Genomic DNA, 22,130 nt, shown 5'->3' on the forward strand with positions numbered 1-22,130 from the left:
ATACGTTTTTCCCGTATGGAACCGTATACATGTGCGTTTCCCATTGACGTCCATGTTAAAAAACGTAAGCGGTTGCAGTACAGTTTTTAAACTGGAGTCAAAACTGTGGTTGACCACGATTTTGTCTCCGGTTTAAAAGCCGTACTGCAACCGCATACGTTTTTTTAACATGGACGTCAATGGGAAATGCACATGTATACGGTTCCATACGGGAAAAACGTATACGTTTGTACTTTGCACATGCGCATTTGAATCCTAAAGTCCCCACCCAAGACCCCTCCCATTAAAAATGGACATTTTCAAAAACGTATGGGTTTTTTTTCTACAAAAACTGACGGAACTGTATGCACTTTTAAAACAGTATACTGTTTAAAAACGCATACGGTTTACTTTTTTCCATACTGTTCCATCCGTTTTTTTGCCATACGGTTTTCTTTAGAAAAACGGATTGAAAACAGTATGGCAAAAACGTGATATGAACCCAGCCTTAGAGTGTGGATGAGCTGTTGTAGTGTCCTCTTAACTAGGGATCGACCGATATAATTTTTTTAGGGCCAATACCTATAATCGGTGGCGGTTAGGGCCGATAGCCGATAACTTATACCGATATTCCGGTATAAGTTATCGGCTATTTATCCCCCCAGATCATTGCAGGCGCTTTAAATCAATGCACTGCAGTGGCTTTTGCGGTGCCATAGGCCGCCGCCGCCACCCACTTCTCTCCCCCTGCCTGTCCGGGAGTCCTGAGTCCTATCACCGACACCACCCCCCAACCACCGCACCGCTCCCCCACCGCCGCACCGCTCCCCCCACCGCCGCACCGCTCCACTCCCCCTACCGCCCCACTGCATCGCCCCGGCCCCATTGCCTTCCCCATCCCCGGTTTTATAATTACCTGTTCCCGGGGCCCGGGGTCCACTCTACATCTGGCTCCGGTGGCGTCCTAATGAGCTGTCACTGTGCGCACTGACGGTCACGTCGCGCACGTCATGTCACTCGTCATTGCGCACAGCGTAACGCAGGACGCAGCAGGAGCCAAAAGTAGCGTGGACCCCGGGAACAGGTAATTATAAAACCGGAGATGGGGGAGGCAATGGGGCAGGGGCGGTGCGGTGAGGGGTGCGACGCGGTGCGGTGGGTCGGGGGGGCGGTCGCGGTGCGGTGCGGCGGGTTGGGGGGCGGTCGCGGGGCGGTGCGGGGGGCGGGGCATTATCGGCTTATCGGCAAGGTAATTGCCGATACCGATAATGCCCAAAATCGTGATTATCGGCCGATAATCGGTCGATCCCTACTCTTAACAGTATAGAGCAGTGGTCTCCAACCTGTGGACCTCCAGATGTTGCAAAACTACAACTCCCAGCATGCCCGGACAGCCAACGGCTGTCCGGGCATGCTGGGAGTTGTAGTTTTGCAACATCTGGAGGTCCGCAGGTTGAAGACCACTAGTATAGAGCATTCATGAGTAGTGTTGCTCGCGAATATTCCCAATTCGAATTTTATTAGCGAATATTGCATTATACATTGCACAATTATAGCATCATACATAGCATCATACATTCACAATTACGAATATTTGCTTTTTTTTTTTCACAGTACACATCACAGTGATCACCCCTCTCTGCTTCCAGCTTGTGTGGTATAAAGAAGGCTCTAATACTACTGTGTGAGACTGGCGTGCAAATTTTCTCATATGCGAAAATTTACATATGCAAATTTTTGTATATGCTAATTACCGCATATGCAAATTTTCGTATAAATGCGAATTTTCGCATATGCAAAAATAAAAAGCGAATATTACGAATATGCGAATGTAGCAAATATATGACGAATATTCGTCCATATATTCGCGAAATATCGCAAATTCGAATATGGCCTATGCCGCTCATCACTATTCATGAGAGTACTTCACACCAACCTGAATTTCCAACTCCACAACTGGCACCTTGAAGCTCTTGTCCCCATGTGTTTATCGGTTATGGCCTGATCTAAAGGGGTTGTTCTGGCTTGGACACATTGCAATTGGCCTCATCTGTTGATAATCTTTTTGCTTTATTAAATTTAACAAATATTCTCTACTTTTTGCAACTACTGTAGAATCACTTAAAATCCATTAGCTGCCTGTATTGTAGAAAGTATGACGAACCAGTGGGACTGGGGTAAATAGGAAAAAAAACGTCTGTACATCTGCATATACACATCGGTGTATTGATACTACGATTTGGGCATACAGCTGCCAGATCCAACAGGGAAATTTAAAAACTGGTCGCGCTGCATCCCATTCATTTGAATGAGCCAAACAGAGTCAGATAGTGATGGCTCATTTTTTAACCATATCAGTTTTGTTGCCAGACTAAAAACCATGGTAGAGCACCGTTTTCTGTCCTGCAACAAAACCGTTAACAGTCCAAAAATATTCCAAAATAACGTACATAATGTGTGCTATGATATGTCTTAGTACATTGAGTAGTGATGCTTGACCCATAACATTTTTCGGACATTGCTCAGTTTCTTTAGGCTGCAGGTATTCGAAAGCTGCGGTTCTTTAAATTGTCTTGCAGGAAATCATGGACAGTGCTATACCTCAGTTCTGGATATCAGGACTCAGGAGGATTGGCAAACACTTAAAGGGGTTCTCCCTTGTTTATACTGTTTTTTGTTATTATGTTTGTGTGTTATGTGTATAAGTATGTGTTTTTTCATGTGTGTTGTGATTATGTATATATGTATTTTCTTACCTTTTGTGAAGATCCGGAAGCTGGCCCCTTTTGTTTTCCAGCGGCTTGCTGTGTACCTCGACCTCCGCCATGTTGTGTTCGGTAAGTGGGATGTCGGGGGGTGTGTTCTTGCTTCTGTCCTTCCTATCTTCTGACGTCCGAGACAAATCTTTTCTTCCTGTTTCTTCCGTGGCTCAGCGACGAATCTGTGGACTCTTTGTTTTTTTTTTACCAATAAAGTTTTTTTTCTCTAATTGACAAACTGTTAGCGTAGCACTTGTGTACTCGCGCATGCGCAGACAGTTTGTCAATTAGACAAAAAAAACTTTATTGGTAAAAAAAAAAAAACTACCTGCGCATGCGCCGGAAGAGTCCGCAGATTCGTCGCTGAGCCACGGAAAAACAGGAAGAAAAGATTCGCCTCTAACGTCAGAAGTTAGGAAGGACAGAAGCAAGAACACACCCCCCGACATCCCACTTACAGAACACAACATGGCGGAGGCCGAGGTTACACAGCAAGCCACTGGAAGAAAAAGGGGCCAGCTTCCGGATCTTCACAAAAGTAAGAAAATTCATATATACATAATCACAACACACATAAAAAAACACGTACTTATACACACATAACACACAAACATAATAACAAAAAACTGTATAAACAAGGGAGAACCCCTTTAAAGGGGTATTCCAGGAAAAAAAAATATTTTTATATCAACTGGCTCCGGAAAGTTAAACAGATTTGCAAATTACTTCTATTAAAAAATCTTAATCCTTCCAATAATTATCAGCTGCTGAAGTTGAGTTGTTGTTTTCTTTCTGGCAACAGTGCTCTCTGCTGACATCTCTGCTTGTCTCGGGAACTGCACAGAGTAGAATAGGTTTGCTATGGGGATTTGCTTCTAAACTGGGCAGTTTCCGAGACACGTGTCATCAGAGAGCACTTAGACAGAAAAGAACAACTCAACTTCAGCAGCTCATAAATACTGAAAGGATTAAGATTTTTTTAATAGAAGTAATTTACAAATCTGTTTAACTTTCTGGAGCCAGTTGATATATAAAACATTATTTATATTATATATAAAACATATACATGAAATATAGAAGTCATTTCTTTACTGTTCTACTGTATATTTATCCCTGGAACACGACCTATGTAAAAATGTCCCATGCATCTATTGACTGGATGTGGCCGTCAGCTCATTAGGTGAGATAAAGGTCGTAAAGTACCCTGTTTGTAAAAAAAAAAAGGCAGGTCCCAGGAGTAGGACCCCCATCTAATAGACATTTAGACTGTGTTCACACACTGGCAAATGAAAACAAGTGTTTGTAAAATAGGTATATAAATCAGCCCTTTTTTTATCTAATGATGTGTCCTATTAAATTAAACTTGTCATTCGATAGAACGGTAGGGCATTCTACATCAACTGTATAAGGTTGTAGCTAGGAGCGTGTGGGCATTGCTAGTCCCCATAGAGACCAATGTATTCTGCATAGTATTTCTCTGGCAGAATGAACAAGCTCATTCCTTTGTCGCTGAACTTATGTAGTGTACATTGGGCAGTGGAATCCCATTGACAGCAATGGGAATCTGCTGCACCGAAATTTCCATGCCGAATTTCAAAGCAGAATTCTGCTCGGAAATTCTGTTGTGTGAACCCGGCCAAGGGGTTGTCTAGTGTTGTAGAATATGTTGGGCATATATATACAGTGGTCCCTCAAGTTACAATATTAATCGGTTCCAGGACGACCATTGTATGTTGAAACCATTGTATGTTGAGACCAGAACTCTATGGAAACCTGGCAATTGGTTCTGAAGCCACCAAAATGTCATCCAAAAAAGAGGAAAAAGTGAGGATTAAAGAAAAATAAGTAGATAACTAATAGAGATAAAGCAAATCCTTACATATAAAAGTAAGAAAGATCTGCTAGGAGCTGTAATCACTGTCTATGTCAGTGTTTCCCAACCAGAGTGCCTCCAGCTGTTGCAAAACTACAACTCCCAGCATGCCCGGACAGCCTTCGGCTGTCCGGGCATGCTGGGAGTTGTAGTTTTGCAACAGCTGGAGGCACCCTCTTTGGGAAACACTGGTCTATATAGAGGACAGAAGCTTCTTCAGGGTCCTGTACAGAACACGCAATGTCCTAAAAAAAAAAAAAAGTAAAATGGAGCCGCCCCCACCTGACGCCCAAAGGAGAAGCTAACTGTGGCACAGGTAAATAGTACAGAACATGCAATACCTCCCTGTACTGTAGGGAGGCGCTACCAGACACCAGTCAGTGCATGCACTTTAGGACTACAGGAGTTTTACCAGTAAATGTCCATTCTGATTGGTCGGTTCTTCCAGCCATTGACATGTTTTGCAGATTCCATAGCATTGTATGTTGAGTCTGGTTTCAAGTTACAATGGTCCAGCAAAGACCATTGTATGTTGAAACTATTGTATGTTGAGGCCATTGTAAGTTGAGGGATCACTGTATATAATAATTATATATATATTATATATATATATATATATATATATATATATATATATATATATAAAATTATTATTAGTGTATTTTACAGTCCCTTAAATGCCACATCAGCAACCATATAAATGTTTAGAGCACATAGGCTACCTTTAAAAAACAAACAAACAAACAAACAAACAAAAACAGACATAATGGCCCAGATTTATCAAACTGTGTGAGAGAAAAAGTGGAGAGATTTTCCCACAGCAACCAATCACAGCTCAGCTAACGATCTGAGGTAAAGTGAAACCTGAACTGTGATTGGTTGCTGTGGGGAAATCACTCCACTTTTTCTCTCACACAGTTTGATAAATCTGGGCCAATCTATGCATCACAGCCTACCATAATTGTTGGCCATGTGCATTCTTATAGGACTACAATCTACACATCCTAAAATGGACACTTGAAACACCTATATTACACCATGTCTTAAAGCCAAAATTTTACCAGGCTGGTTTTATATACCATATATGACAATAGGTCACTTACTTACTTACTTAATAATGTCAAAAAGAGGCTATGACCCTGCACTAGATTCTCTAATGCCACAAAGAATGCATGTTTTGAATGCAGTGGAGTCCATAGCGAGTATTAGAAAGGTGTATCTAATACAGTGGCCATTGAGTATAATGTGTGTTAATGTGAGTCCACACTACGTTTTGTCCCATACGGGAGCGCATACGGCAGGGGGGAGCTAAAAGCTCGCGCTCCCGTATGTTACCGTATGCGCTCCCGTATGTCATTCACTTCAATGAGCCGACCGGAGTGAAACGTTCGGTCCGGTCGGCTCATTTTTGCACCATATGCGCTTTTACAACCGGACCTAAAACCGTGGTTGACCACAGTTTTAGGTCCGGTTGTAAAAGCGCATACGGCGCAAAAATGAGCCGACCGGACCGAACGTTTCACTCCGGTCGGCTCATTGAAATGAATGACATACGGGAGCGCATACGGTAACATACGGGAGCGCGAGCTTTTAGCTTCCCCCTGCCGTATGCGCTCCCGTATGGGACAAAACGTAGTGTGGACCCAGCCTTAGCCAAAACTGAAGAACACCAAATTATTTTTAACAAGCTACAATTGATTTTTTTAAACTCGCTTAATATGGTGAGAGTGTAATATATCAAATCTTGACTTTTGACTTACAACTAAATAGTTGACTTTTATAGCAAAGTGCTTTACATTTATTTTAAAAAAAAAGTCTCCAGTTCCACTGTTTGTATACCATTTCGGCTTAATTTTTACCCTTTCTTGAAGCTGCATAAATGCAGCATGAGGTGGCATTCATGTATTAGTGGTCTAGTAATACATTTTATAAATGAGTTTAAAGTGTTTTTCAATGGAGAGAAAATAAAATCGATGCTAAGGGGCTCACACAAAAACAAACTGTACCGAGGTTCCTGTGTTGCACGATACCCACGTGCCTAATTGAATACTATGGAGAATTAAATAACCTTGATTAATCATAACAGGTCTCCTAGGTGCAGTATACTAACTGTGTATAGAGAGGATATGTACAAAAAAATTAAAGGGGTTATCCAGGAAAAAACTTTTTTTGTATATCAACTGGCTCCAGAAAGTTAAACAGATTTGTAAATTACTTCTATTAAAAAATCTTAATCCTTTCAGTACTTATGAGCTTCTGAAGTTAAGGTTGTTCTCTTCTGTCTAAGTGCTCTCTGATGACACGTGTCTCGGGAACCACCCAGTTTAGAAGAGGTTTGCTATGGGGATTTGCTTTTAAACTGGACGGTTCCCAAGACACATGTCATCCGAGAGCACTTAGACAGAAAAGAACAACCTTAACTTCAAAAGCTCATAAGTACTGAAAGGATTAAGATTTTTTTTAATAGAAGTAATTTACAAATCTGTTTACATTTTTGGAGCCAGTTGAAATATTTTAAAATAAGTTTTTTCCTGGATAACCCCTTTAAATAGCAAAATAGGGATAGGTTAAAGTGTAAAGTGTTATTCAGACTATATGATACCGAGCATGCATAAATATTAAAAACTTCAATCATTTACACATTTCAGTCAGTCGACTGAATATTAGAACATTGTATAATATTGTAAAAACAGAGACAAAATTCTAATAAATCTGAACTGTAAGGTTAGGTAAGGGCACCAGCAGTTCTACATTTTGTGTAGAGAGAATCAGCTTTTGGCTTTTGATATAATTCTTTAAAAATGATTGAAATATTGTGTATCATTGCAGAAATCTGCACACCTTGATCTATGGACATATCTGGCGAGTTGTATGTTCATGTTATTTGTTGACATCATGGCTTTTTATATATTTAAAATAAAAAAAATGGATACTGGTAGTCTACCACCACAATGCAGAAAGCCCAAATTTGTAGACTAAAATATAACCTTTATTGGATTCAGATTAAAACCATGCCCCTACATGGGCTGCCATCAAAAATCAACACCAATTTAAAGGGCTAAACATTTTTTTGACCAATAGCACAATGATAAATATTATATTACAGATACAATATAAAAATGGTGATATAAGTGTCGCTTCTGACTATCACTCACCCTATCTCCTTGGCTCGGGGAGTGGTAGCGTAAGGACAACAGGCAGGGCGGTATCGGGAACCTGTTATACCCTAAAGTATCCCTGATCTCAAAGCCTGCCAGGGCAGGCTTTGAGATCAGGGATACTGTGGGGTATAACAGGTTCCCGATCCCGTCCGGCCTGTTGTCCCTAATCTTCCACTCCCCGAGCCAAGGAGATAGGGTGAGTTATAGTGAGAAGCGACACTTATATCACCATTTTTATATTGTATCTGTAATATAATATTTATCATTGTGCTATTGGTCACATTTTCTTGTTACATATTTATCAAAATTGTTAAGCCTCACTCTTTAAATAAAAGAAGGCCTGTTGGTTCTAGCTATATGTGCCACATGTTAAATATAGCACTTTCATGTTCCATTTCTAAAATGGAAATGCCTGCCTATGTCTTCCATCCTTCCACTGTCATGCATCTTTACATATGACATTAATAATTGATATGGTGAGCTTCCATCTGCTTGTCTGTAATAATGTCAGCTCATCAGACCCACAAAAGACGTCACCATCACGCAGCATTGTTTGAATGTACAGAGAAACAAGAGGCTGGTGTATTGTATACGTCTAATCTGTATGTCTCTATGTATCCAGTTTTATGAGGCAGTAGAGTCCCAGTTTGCTGTCATGTAGGAATTATGCTCAAGTTCGCTTTATTTTGCAGGAAATGGCGGGAGCATCAGTGAAGGTCGCAGTCAGAGTGAGGCCATTCAACTCACGTGAAATTGGAAAAGATTCAAAATGCATCATCCAGATGTCTGGAAACACAACCAGTAAGTGTCTTGTGTTATCACTAAAATCCATACATTTAAAGTGACATTTATGTATATTTACTTCTATTGAGGCAAATGTTATACCAAACAGTGGTAAGAATAACCTTAGAGGTCAAGCCTTTAAATAAATGACAGTCTAATGTTGTATACTGCCTATAAATATTATAGTATATGGAAGGCATGTGTCAGCTGTCATTATTGGGCTCAAAAACATCACAAAAGAAGACACTTAATCCAAAGAACTTCCAATAAATCTTATTTCTTATTGCAACAATATCTAGGACCTTAAAGGGGTACTCTGCTGCTCAGCATTTGGAACAAACTGTTCCGAACGCTGGAGCCGGCGCCCGGAAGCTTGTGACACCATAGCCCCGTGGGGCGGGGCATGATGTAATGAGGGGGCGGGGCTATGACATCACAAGCTCCCGGCGGCTGTTTGTTCCAAACGCCGAGCAGCAAAGTACCCCTTTAAACACTACATTGGAGATATACACTTTCCCATATCTTTTATGATCAAAATGAAGACTGGAATTTAGCATTATAGAAAGGAGAAACATTCTGAAGTATATTTGTAGCCAGAGTGGATATCCCAACATGATGTACAGTCGACCACATTGTGCAAGATGTTGGAATGATAGAAATCATATTCGGGGACATTAATCATCGTTGCTTTGGTAAGCGAGTTCTGTGGGCATTTTTTTTTGCTTTAGTTTTGTTTATGTGTGACACATTTATCATACTATCACAGGGGGTTGATAAATTTGGCTCACATAAGCAAAAACCAATAAATGACTTCAGAACGCCAATTTGCAGCTTTGAAAAAAATTTGCGATATATATATATGTGTTTATAAAAAGATTTTTACCACTTTTTTCCCCCTAAATGTAACTCTCTTTTTTTTTTTACTTCTTATTTCAGATCTGTGTATCCTGTGGATTACTTTAAATTCGGAGGAGTACAGTGACCAGCGTTTTTTTTGTTAATGAAATGGTTAAGATAGGCTTTTGGAGGAGTGTTTTTTTTGGAATAAATATTTTTTTAAACTTTTTTATTTTTTTTATTTACTTGACAGGCTTAGTAGTGGAAGCTGTCTTATAGAGGGAGTACATTACTAAGCCAGGCTTAGCATTAGTCACAAAAACAGCTAGCACTAACCCCCAATTATTGCCTCGGTACCCACCTCCACAGGGGTGCCGGGAGGAGCCGGTACCAACAGGCCCAGAGCGTCAAAAATGGCATTCCTGGACCTAGGCAGTAACAGGCTGGTGTTATTTAGGCTGGGGAGGACCAGTGACAATGGTCCTCGCCCACCCTGGTAACATCAGGCTGTTGCTGCTTGGTTGGTATTTGGCTGAGAATAAAAATAGGGGGAACCTTATGCTTTTTTTGCATAAATAATTAAATATTTTTTAAAAAATGCAAAGGGTTCCCCCTATTTTATTTTCAGCCAAATACCAACCAAGCGACAACAGCCGGACATTACCCAGCTTAAATAACACCAGCCTTTTACCGTCTTGGCCCAGGAGCGCCATTTTTGACGCTCCAGGCCTGTTGGTACCGGCTGTTCCCGACACCCCTGTGGCACTGGGTACTGGGGTAATAATTGGGGGTTAGCACTAGCTGTTTTTGGGGCTAACGCTAAGCCCTGGCTTAGTAATGGACTCTGTCTATAAGACAGCTTCCACTACTAAGCTTGTCAAGTGAAAAAAAAAAAAACACAACACGTTTAAAAAAAATTTATAAAAAAAAAAAACACACTCCCCCCCCACAAACCATTGTTAACCATTTTATTAACATTAAACAGAAAGAAAGAAAAACGCTGGTCATCGATGCAGTCCACCGAATCCAAAGTAGCCCACAGGACACACGGATCTAAAATGAGAAGAAAAAAAAAGCAAAATAGGTTAATACATTTATTGTCACCCGCCTGCGTATCTCCCGTGCTGCAAGACCACAACTCCCAGCATGCCCTTAAAGTAAGGACATACTGGGAGCTGTAGTCATGTGGTGCAGGAGATGTGGGGGCGAGTGACAAGCTTGTCACCTACTCCCCGCTGCATGACTACAACTCCCAGCATGTCCTTACAGTAAGGACATGCTGGAAGTTGTAGTTGTGCAGCAGGGGGCAGGTAACAAGCTTGTCACCCTTCCCCACAACTACAACTCCCAGCATACCCATACAGTAAGGGCATGCTGGGAGTTGTAGTGCGGAAGGGGGCAGGTGACAAGCTTGTCACCTGCCCTCACCGCACAACTACAACTCCCAGCATGTCCTTACTGTAAGGACATGCTCGGAGTTGTAGTCGTGCAAGCCAGGGAAGCGGGCAGTAATGTGCTCCGCTCCCTGGCCGGCGGTGATCAGAAAATCACTGTAATTTCATATTTTTCTGTCTATGCACATATATTTCGGCATCCTTTTTTAACAGGATGACAAAGTATTTTCCAATAGAAAGACAAACTTTGGCCCTGGTGTGATCCAGGCTCATGACCTGCTTGCGGTCCGGTGTTTTTACTGATTCGCTTGTAGTTTAGAAATTCTGATTTTGCATTGTTACTCCACTAAAACATTTCTAGCGCAATCTTCTAATGACATTTGGACAATGGGACCATAAATCTAAAATATTTTGGCAATAAAGCCAGTAAAAAAGGAAAACACTTAAAAAAAAAAAAGTTAAGTAAATGATATTGCACACGTGCATATTCCATACATTGATATTATATTATAAGTTAATGATTATTGATATGATATTGTAAATGAAGAACAGTTTGGAAGACCCAGCACAACCACGTGTCGGGCATAACATCAGGCAATTGGTAGCATAATATTTCTGAAAATAAGAAAAATCAGGGATCAAGGCAAATTTCTGTCTTATATGTCTTCTGCTTTAGACAACTTCTAATTCCCCATCTGAATAAAATGCATATCATAGAACAAACTGAGAATGCATCCACGTGTATGGGCCTTAGCACTTTATAAAATGACAGTGATTCCAGGTGGATACAAGGATATAGAAGAAGTAAAGAACACTGGGAACATGACGGATATGAAAAGTCAATAGTTAAAGGGGTAGTCCAGGCAAAAACTTTTTTATATATATAAACTGGCTCCGGAAAGTTAAACAGATTTTTAAATTACTTCTATTAAAAAATCTTAATCCTTCCAATAGTTATTAGCTTCTGAAGTTTTCTGTCTAACTGCTCAATGATGATGTCACGTCACGGGAGCCGTGCATGATGGGAGAATATCCCTTGCATGATGGGAGAATATCCCCATAGGAGCTGGACAGCTCCCGGGACGTGAGTCATCAGAAAGCAGTTAGACAGAAAACAGCAACTCAACTTCAGAAGCTAATAACTATTGGAAGGATTAAGATTTTTTAATAGAAGTAATTTACAAATCTGTTTAACTTTACGGAGCCAGTTGATATATAAAAAAAGTTTTTGCCTGGAATAGCCCTTTAAGTAAAGATCAGTTCTCTGTACAATGTGGCTCTTCTTCATCCTGCAGAAATGAAATGCTGCATTACATGAAGATTTTTGTCTATAGCAGCCATATAATTCTAAATAGGCAATAAGGAATCTATTATGCCCTGTAAATGCCCTTTTTTTTTAATAACTGTAGCACCCACTAGAGGGCATTTATGTCTGGGAAGCCTGGTTTGAGGTCCACTTGAGGAACTTGAGGCTTTAGACCAGTGGTCTTCAACCTGCAGACCTCCAGATGTTGCAAAACTACAACTCCCAGCATGCCCGGACAGCCAACGGCTGTCCGGGCATGCTGGGTATTGTAGTTTTGCAACATCCGGAGGTCCGCATGTTGAAGGCCACTGCTTTAGACTGTACCCTGATTCCCGGTGATGCTATTTTATTATGATATGACTCTTCCTTTTTCCTATGCCCCTTGACTTGCTATTTTTGACTGTTTCATTGTGTTTCTATGGTGTCACTGGGATTTGGCATCAGTCAGGACATGCTGACAGAGCACTGTTTTCCTGACAAAACAAAGGGAGTCTCTGTACCCACATAATCCCCTACTGTTGAGCAGAGGAGGCGAGTGGAGGGCACTCACTGTCAGCTGGTGCATGAGCGCAGAATAAAAACCAGGACACTACTAACCCATCAGATCAGGGACAGAACAAGTGTAGAAATCGTATGCTAGCAGGCTATGTGAATAAGTAGGGATATCGATGGCAAAAATCTGTACTAAGGGATCTTTTATTATCTGTGTGGCACAGTTTTCATTTTCACTTTACCCCTAATAAGTTGTTATTACTATTATTTATCATTATTATTTATTGCAATGTACCATTAAATTCAGGGTACACATATTAGGATTAAAACGCATAATATCATATAAGAGTATGAGTAATATCTGTGTAGCTGTTCCATAGATGCAGCCACAGTGACGTCAAAACTAAGAATAAGCAAATATTTTATTGATCAATCACAAACCCCCATAAAACAGTCTTATCAATACAGCACAGTGTCACACATTACCCAGCTTGCATCTAATAGCTTCCAGTCCCATCTTTTATTGATGAACCTCACACACAGCACCTAATACAAGTGCCCTGTCACAACAATAGTGCACAAACTGTATGCACACAGTGTATGGTGACAACTGTACTGATTATCATGACTGCGACCACCTACAGTGACCCCTCGACCTACGATGGCCCCGACATACGATAATTTCAACATGCAATGGCCTCTCAGAGGCCAACGCATGTTGAAGGCAACATCAACATACGATGCTTTTTTATGTCGGGGCCATCGCATAAACGGCTATCCGGCAGAGCAGAATGCTTCAGCTGCCATCGGATAGCCGTTTACAGTGCCCCGTGGGCTCCGGTGATGTCTCTTCAGGATCCCCTGCATTGTCGGCGCTGTCCGTCGACGTCATCATGTTACTGCGCACGCCGTCCCGTCATCCAATAGGAGCGGCGTGCTTAGCGATGTGATGGCGGCGACGGAGAGTGCGGATGCCAGGGAAGCAGAGGCCTTGCCGGAGCATCAGGGACACCTCGGGGACGGCGACATCCCAGGCAGCGGTGTCGGTCCGGAGCGGCGGGGACAGGTGAGTACAACTTCCTCTAACAGTGGTCTACAACCTGCGGACCTCCAGATGTTGCAAAACTACAACACCCAGCATGCCCGGACAGCCGTTGGCTGTCCGAGCATGCTGGGTGTTGTAGTTTTGTAACATCTGAAGGTCCGCAGGTTGTAGACCACTGTCCTATACTTTAACCCCTTAACGACGCAGGACGTATATTTACGTCCTGCGCCGACTCCCGCGATATGAAGCGGGATCGCGCTAATCAACGGCCGGGACCCGCGGCTAATACCACACATCGCCGATCGCGGCGATGTGCGGTATTAACCCTTTAGAAGCGGCGGTCAAAGCTGACCGCCGCTTCTAAAGTGAAACTGAAAGTATCCCGGCTGCTCAGTCGGGCTGTTCGGGACCGCCGCGGTGAAATCGCGGCGTCCCGAACAGCTGATCGGACACCGGGAGGGCTCTTACCTGCCTCCTCAGTGTCCGATCGACGAATGACTGCTCCGTGCCTGAGATCCAGGCAGGAGCAGTCAAGCGCCGATAATGCTGATCACAGGCGTGTTAATACACGCCTGTGATCAGGATGAGAGATCAGTGTGTGCAGTGTTATAGGTCCCTATGGGACCTATAACACTGCAAAAAAAAGTTCAAAAAAAGTGTTAATAAAGGTCATTTAACCCCTTCCCTAATAAAAGTTTGAATCACCCCCCTTTTCCCATAAAAAAAAATAAAACAGTGTAAAAAAATAAATAAATAAACATATGTGGTATCGCCGCGTGCGTAAATGTCCGAACTATAAAAATATATCATTAATTAAGCCGTACGGTCAATGGCGTACGCGCAAAAAAATTCAAAAGTCCAAAAAAGCATATTTTGGTCACTTTTTATAACATTAAAAAATGAATAAAAAGTGATCAAAAAGTCCGATCAAAACAAAAATCATACCGATAAAAACTTCATATCACGGCGCAAAAAATGAGTCCTCATAACGCCCCGTATGTGGAAAAATAAAAAAGTTATAGGGGTCAGAAGATGACATTTTAAACGTATACATTTTCCTGCATGTAGTTATGATTTTTTTCCAGAAATGCGACAAAATCAAACCTATATAAGTAGGGTATCATTTTAACCGTATGGACCTACAGAATAATAATAAGGTGTAATTTTTACCGAAATATGCACTGCGTAGAAACGGAAGCCCCCAAAAGTTACAAAATGGCGTTTTTTTTTTTCGATTTTGTCGCACAATGATTTTTTTTTCCGTTTCGCCGTGCATTTTTGGGTAAAATGACTAATGTCACTGCAAAGTAGAATTGGCGACGCAAAAAATAAGCCATAATATGAATTTTTAGGTGGAAAATTGAAAGGGTTATGATTTTTAAAAGGTAAGGAGGAAAAAACGAAAGTGCAAAAACGGAAAAACCCTGAGTCCTTTAGGGGTTAAATTGCACGGATCCCTCAACATGCGATGGTTTCACCAAAGATGGTCCATTTGGAATGGATTACCATCGTATGTTGAGGGACCACTGTATGTATATATATATATATATATATATATATATATACACTGTATGCCCAATATGGTCTTGGAACAAAGTACGGTTTGAAGAAACAGGAGAACCCTCTTCGTCGGCGCTGCTCGGATGGTGAAATAATGTGGATGGTACCCAGAGTATTATGTAACAATATTTTATTGAAACACATACAATAGGGGGTACAGACAGGACAAGACGCGTTTCGGGAGTGAGCCCTCCCTTTCTCAATTGTGGACATATGCAGTCTCATGTGACAGGGGATGTGGTACATATAAATACATTTACAATCTGGCGCCAAAAACATTCCGGCACAGGTCAAAGGTTGAACATAAGAAAAGAGTAATGCTGCATATTCATATCGAATAAAAATGGTCATATATAGAAAACAATATAGAGAATATTGTGTTTGGTTTTTGTAAAATATTGGAATTCGCTTTATTCATTGCAAATCCACTTTTACAGAGTCTAAAAGATATGTACTAGTCATGGTAGCCACGGACTCAGAACGAGGCTTGGGCTAGCTAGTGTTGATAGTGAGCCAAGCCTCGTTCTGAGGCGCCGTCCTCCTTTTTTTGCTTTTCTATTTTATACAATATGGTCTTGGGAAGGGGTGGTATAGACTGAAGCTGATCACAGCAAAACTGGCAAAAATTCTCAAAAGTTTTGTTTGTAAAAGGTTCCCAGCTTTTCCCTGATGGGAACAAGGCCAATTCTGGGGACAAGCCTTGTGGTGAACACTTCAATCCTGCTCTTGCTGTGGAGTGACACTGCCCCATCTGCAGGTCTGATCACCTAAAGAGCCATCGCATATGACAGTCAGTCACCCCTAGAAGGGATACAAGATGCTCTAACAGCTTAGCAACATGTGCAGGACATCATTTGGCCATATGTGTTACCTCTCATGGCCTTTTTCAGCAGGAAAATAGTTACCCACAACAACAAGTTTCCCATAAATTCATGCATATTCATACATATACATATTCATCCCTTGTGTGATCAGCTGGTTGAACGCTATATTGTTGTGTTTATCTAAATTTTTAAATTGCAATATTCCTGCTAAAGTCCTTTTTCATCTTCTTTACAGCAATTGTCAACCCGAAACAGCCAAAAGAAACCCCAAAAAGCTTCAGTTTCGACTATTCCTACTGGTCCCATACCTCGGTGAGTGACAAAATGCTAAACCTCAGTAAGACTAAGGCTAGGTTCACACTACGATTTGTGCCTCCGAGGTACAGATACATCAGGAAACTGCCAAAATGACATGTTGATGTATCTGTGCTTGGACAGTCCCAATGACCCGAACATAGTCAGCCACCTAGTGCCATCTGAAAAGTAATTGAATGCATTACAATATATTACTATGCATGCAATTACTGCTTCCAGTGAGGTCCTGATTGGGCTGGGACTTCTCATCAGGTGAAGCCCCGCCCACTCAAGGCTTCTCCTCAGGATTTTTCGGGAGACGATGACTTATCCATTCACTAGAGATGTAGATATGTGTAATGAAATGTGGCAAAACTATTGTACCTTCAGTACAGTAAGTTAATGTGCCGAGGAATATACTCAATCCCAAATTGTTTAAAGTATATATAAAAATGATATGATGTAACCGCATCATGGCATATAGAAATTTACATCCTGGCTGTAATATGTAACGATTTCTCAGACTTATAGTGCACAATTCTTATCACATCCCAGGTGTGGAGCTCCACCAATTGCTCCCTTAGAACATGCTGCACGGAATCCTAGGGCACATAACAATTCTGCAAACACGTTACCCCTGCTATAGCAGAACTGTTATGTGCCCTAGGATTCCGCGCAGCATCCTGGCTGTAAGGTATACTAAACCAGAAAAGTGCTCATAATAGCCTCTCATCCCAAAAGGTTTAGGGTTTGTTGTGTCTTCAGTAAGAAATATCATACCAACTCCATAAACTGGCATTGGTTACATGAACAATACATAAGTAAATGCAAGTCAGGGAGAAATGACAGGCTTTAGGATAGGAGGATGGGATGGATGCTGTTCCTAGTGGCTGTCCTTTTCCTAGAGAAAGTTTAGTTTGCAGGTTAAAAAGGTTTCAAAAGAGCTTTATTGGTCTTTCAGTCGTTATTACAAGTCATAGAATAAATTACAATCACACAAAGCATGACAGTACAATATACAGCACAGGTTCCCTAAGCTATACATTATACCACATGCTACACTTACACTCCGCTCCATTACTCGTTAGAAGCAATATCGAACAACAATACATTACAGTCTGTGATCGGGGAGGGGTGTGAGACCTATGGTGGTAGGGAGGGGCGGATCACAGGGCCAAACTACTCGGCAACCATTTGGGGAGTTGTTAGTCCTCTTCTTTATTGAGGTCTGGACTGTCCAAGATGGAATAGTCTCTAAGCAGGCTATGAATCAGCCTGCAGCAGTCCTGGACAGACATGTCCTCCCTGTTGTAGAAGAGATGATTCCTGGCCAGCCATATAGCGTCATTAAAACATTTCATAAGGGGCCAGGCTTCCTGGATGGCCTCCACATCGTGAACCCCAGGAAATAGGTTGTTCCTGGGTATCGAGTCTCTATTTTCAAGTTTCAGAGTATTCAATAGACCCTGCGCAAAAGGGGCACTGCCAACAGACATGCATAAATGTTTCCTCCACATAGGGGCACCTGGGGCAATAGACCCTGCGCAAAAGGGGCACTGCCAACAGACATGCATAAATGTTTCCTCCACATAGGGGCACCTGGGGCAGTACCTGATTTTGCATGGGCATGCATAAATGACTTAAGAGACAGTTCCCCGTGAATGGCCATCCACGACAAGTCCTTGTGTCCATTGGTCTTAAATTCCTACAAACTGTTTTTCTATTCGAGAGACAGCCAGGTAGCAACTGCTAATGAGTAGAGTACACAGCACACATCCGGCAGAAGTCTTATAAATTGGAGGGAGTAAAATTTGCAGCACAAATACTGACCAATATGTGTATCATCATCTATATATCAATCAAATACACATTCCATTATATTGGAATGAACAGTTAAAACAGTTACATAGTATATCATGATATATAAAGCAATTTTGTAAAATCTTAATTTTACGATGAAAGATGAATAAAAATTCTAAAAATCGATCTATTACAATCATCTGTGTACTGTATATAGGCACAGTCTCTTATCAATGTATTCTATAAAAATATAGATAGTGTCAAAAGGGAGAAGAATGTTACAGGAGATTCCTCCTGGTCCATTAACATGATCAGATATTCTTCCATAATCCAAAGCTAATGAAAAGCGATAAAACACTTTTTGTTAGAAATTGTTAGTGAAAATAAATCAATCACTTTGACTGAGCTGATGCATGTAAACGTACATTATATGATCCATTACCTATAAGACTGGCTGCTAGCCAATGAACCCTGTTCATGGCAGAATATTTTAGGAGAAGTCTACAAGTTCTGTAAACCATATTTGAGTAAGGTGCAGCTTTTGGCAGAGGCAAAATTATAGGGGTGAAGAGGGCCCAAGAGTTGGAGGGTGCCATTAGGTCTCTAAATGATGAGACAGTAGTATAACCAAAGAATTGTGGCGGGGACCCTGTTACAGATTCTGCATTGGGGCCCGACCTCATCAAGTTACGTCTGTACAATGAGAAAGAAATCAAACTCTTTGCTATTGAACTTTTATTTTTGTTAATGCCAAAAGTGTTTTCTGTATCACACTTTTTAAAGAATTTTAGGCAGGTCCGAACATCCCCATGGGATTGTAATGCTATCACTTATACCAACCAGCTGCATTTTAAAAAAAAATATTAAACTAAGTACTGGGGTACTCCAGTGGTAAAAAAAAAAATTCAAATCAACTGGTGCCAGAAAGTTAAACAGCTTTGTAAATCACTTCTCTTTAAAAATCTTAACCCTTCTAGTTCTTATCAGCTGCTGTATACTACATATAAACTACAGAGAAATTTGTAAAGTTCTTTCCAGTCTGACCACAGTGCTCTCTGCTGACACCTCTGTCAGTGTCAGGAACTGTCCAGAGCAGGAGAGGTTTTCTATGAGGATTTGCTCCTGCTCTGGACAGTTCCTGACACAGACAGAGGTGTCAGCAGAGAGCACTGTTGTCAGACAGAAAATAAATTCACAGATTTCTCTGTTTTATACAGCAGCTAATAAGTACTGGAAGGATCAAAAAGTTTTAATAGAAGTCATTTACAAATCTGTTTAACTTTCAGGCACCCGTTGATTTGAAAACATTTGTTTTCTATCTGTTTCCACCCGAGTTCCCCTTTAATAGAATAAGGGAATTTCTTTCTTTTTTTTTTTTTATCAACTGGTGCCAGAAAGTTAAACAGATTTGTAAATTACTTCTATTTAAAAATTGTAATCCTTCCAGTACTTATCAGCTGCTGTATACTACTGACAAAGTTATTTTCTTTTTTGAATTTCTTTTCTGACTGACCACAGTGCTCTCTGCTGACACCTTTGTTCATGTCAGCAACTGTCCAGAGGAGGAGCAAATCACCATAGGAAACCTCTCCTGCTCTGGACAGTTCCTGACATGACATTGTGGTCAGACAGAAAAGAAATTCAAAAAGAAAAGTACTTCCTCTGTAGTGTACAGCAGGTGATAAGTACTGGAAGGATTAAGATTTTTAAATAGGAATAATTTACAAATCAGTTTAACTTTCTGGCACCAATTGATGTATAAAAAAAATTCTCAAACGGAGTACCCCTTTGAGCATAAAATACAAGACTAGACAGTAAAAATAACTTCTCCAGTACTTAAAAAACTGTAAAGGAAAGGACGGACGGACCTGGATGCCTGCTGCAATCATCCTGGCACATCGCCGAGGGGGGTCCCCCCCTCCACCCATATCGGCGATCTCCACAGATCGCCGGTCAATTCAGTGACCCAATGACCCGGAAAAGGAGGATGATCAGTGGTGTAATATATATCACCAATATCATCCTCCGTACTGTCCAAGGAGGTGGCAGTTTTGTCAAACCCCCCCCAGGACAGCTGTGATTGGGCGGTATATGGGGAGGAGAGCAGGAGCTCGTTGCTCCGCACTACTCACCACCATTTTGTGTCTGGTGGTGTCCATGATGGAGCCCCATGCTGCTTCTCCACCCTCACAGTGATAAAAGTGCCCTCTGGCACCCTTTCTGTGCCCCTTGGCACATTAGATTGCACAGCTTTAGTTAGGCAGGGGCAGTTTCTTAAGAGTTAAAAACATTTTTTTTTTTTGTGGGTCCAGAGCACCTTTAGCTGCATGACCTGGGCCCTACAGGGTCACTGCGGTCTGCCCCCAGCGTTTTTTTTGGGGCACAGACATATTTTTTTTGCTAATTTTATGTGGCCGACCCTCTTCCGTATAAAAAAGTGGTCCGCCACCATTAGCTAAAGCCCACTCACCACTGATCAGTCACGTAGTTCTGATCAGCATTTTTTTGTGGTGCAGGCACTTTTTCAGGGATTATAAGCATCTTTTTTAATTTTTGCACCAGTTAGGCGGTCCATGCTTCAGCAGCAGGCACAGTACCTGTGTGTGCGGCCTGCCCCACTGCTGTCATTGATTTACCACTGATCAACGTTTTTTGGGGTTCAGACGGGTGCTTTTTTTTGGGTTTTAGCGTTTATTTTATTTTTCATTTTTTTTGTGTGGGGGTCTGTGTACATGCCACTGACTTCTGCGCTCCCTGTCGCCACCAAGCACTAATCAGTGCGCACACCACTGATTTGGTAAATGCTTTTTTTTTTTGGTGCAGGGCTTTTTGCGCTAGAAGTCCTTTTATTTAAAAAAAAAAAAGGCTTTCTTTTTTTAGTTTAGTTTTATGGTATATTTTTGTTCAGTTAGGTGGTAGGTTAGGGAGGGTTAGGGCGGTTAGGGTAGGGCAGGAAGTAAAAAAACACACTACACGCAGCACCAATAAAGTTTTCCCCCACACATACACACACACCCCCGCCCCCATTAGAGTAGGGAAATGGCCCGCAGGGCGTTTTCAGCAGAGGAGGCATATGCCATACTTGCCTGAGACACTGAAAGCGCCACAGAGGACGATGAAGGCCCCAGCTTCCTTATTTCTTCCTCCTCATCATCTTCTGATGATGAGCCACCAAGGCGGCAGAGACGCCGCCATGCGAGGCCACAAACCTCCTCTCCTCCTGACCCTGTGCCCCATGCTAGTATGAGTCCCCCTGGCGCTCATACTAGTCAAATCCCCAGCCAAGTTTACTGGTGCCTGGTACCGGTGAACTTGTCTGGACTGAGCAAGCAGACCACGAGCCTGTGATTCCTTAGTTTGTTGGTGACTCAGGAATCAAGACTGACATCGGGTTCACTGAAATTGACTTTTTTAGTGTTTTTTTTTCAGTGACGACTTTGTCAATCTTATGGTTGAGCAGACGAATCTGTACGCCCAACAGTTAGAAAGGTAACCGGGACATCCATGTGTCCTGAAAAGATCTTTCGGGACACAGGGATGTCCCGAACTTGACGGGGGCCCCCTGCGGGCCGGGCTGCTCAGTGGCGGGTCCCCCCTCCTGGGCTTGATTAGGGTGTGCCCAGGCATATCTGGCACACCCCGTGCGCACTCCTATGGCTACATGGAGATTTTAGTTGCATGGTACAAATATGTAATGTTAAAGACTGATGTCACATTGCAACATGTCACATAGCACGATCCATCTTTGATGTATTTTTGGTTTCATGTCGCTAGCCAAATGTGACTTTGCCACTATTGGCCTCAATGCATGTCACTTGCGACGACTACTTAGATGTGACAACTCTTCAGTTTGGCTATTTTGTTAAAAGCAAAGTCACAACTGTAAAAACAATTCATACAATTCAGATCAGTCGCACAAAATATTTTTTGGACTTAGATCAGACTTGTGTCACTGTGTAGCCCTAGCCTAATAGTCAGTTGTGCTTTACAGCCATGGTTGATATAATCTAGCTATGAAAATCA

The 22,130-nt window shown here is 41.7% G+C and overlaps 1 protein-coding gene across 4 annotated transcripts in view; it reads left to right on the forward strand.

Annotated features, from left to right (window-relative positions):
- Positions 1-22,130, forward strand: part of KIF1A (kinesin family member 1A) — a 331,661-nt gene that overhangs the window by 151,771 nt on the left and 157,760 nt on the right. For all 4 annotated transcript variants that reach the window (XM_056564691.1, XM_056564693.1, XM_056564694.1 and 1 more), the window contains 2 exons: positions 8,465-8,573; positions 16,249-16,325. In XM_056564691.1, coding sequence (XP_056420666.1) covers positions 8,465-8,573; positions 16,249-16,325 — 186 coding nt within the window. The remainder of the gene's footprint in view (positions 1-8,464; positions 8,574-16,248; positions 16,326-22,130) is intronic.

Source organism: Hyla sarda, chromosome 3, assembly GCF_029499605.1.
Source record: "Hyla sarda isolate aHylSar1 chromosome 3, aHylSar1.hap1, whole genome shotgun sequence".
In the NCBI taxonomy this organism is placed as follows: domain Eukaryota; kingdom Metazoa; phylum Chordata; class Amphibia; order Anura; family Hylidae; genus Hyla; species Hyla sarda.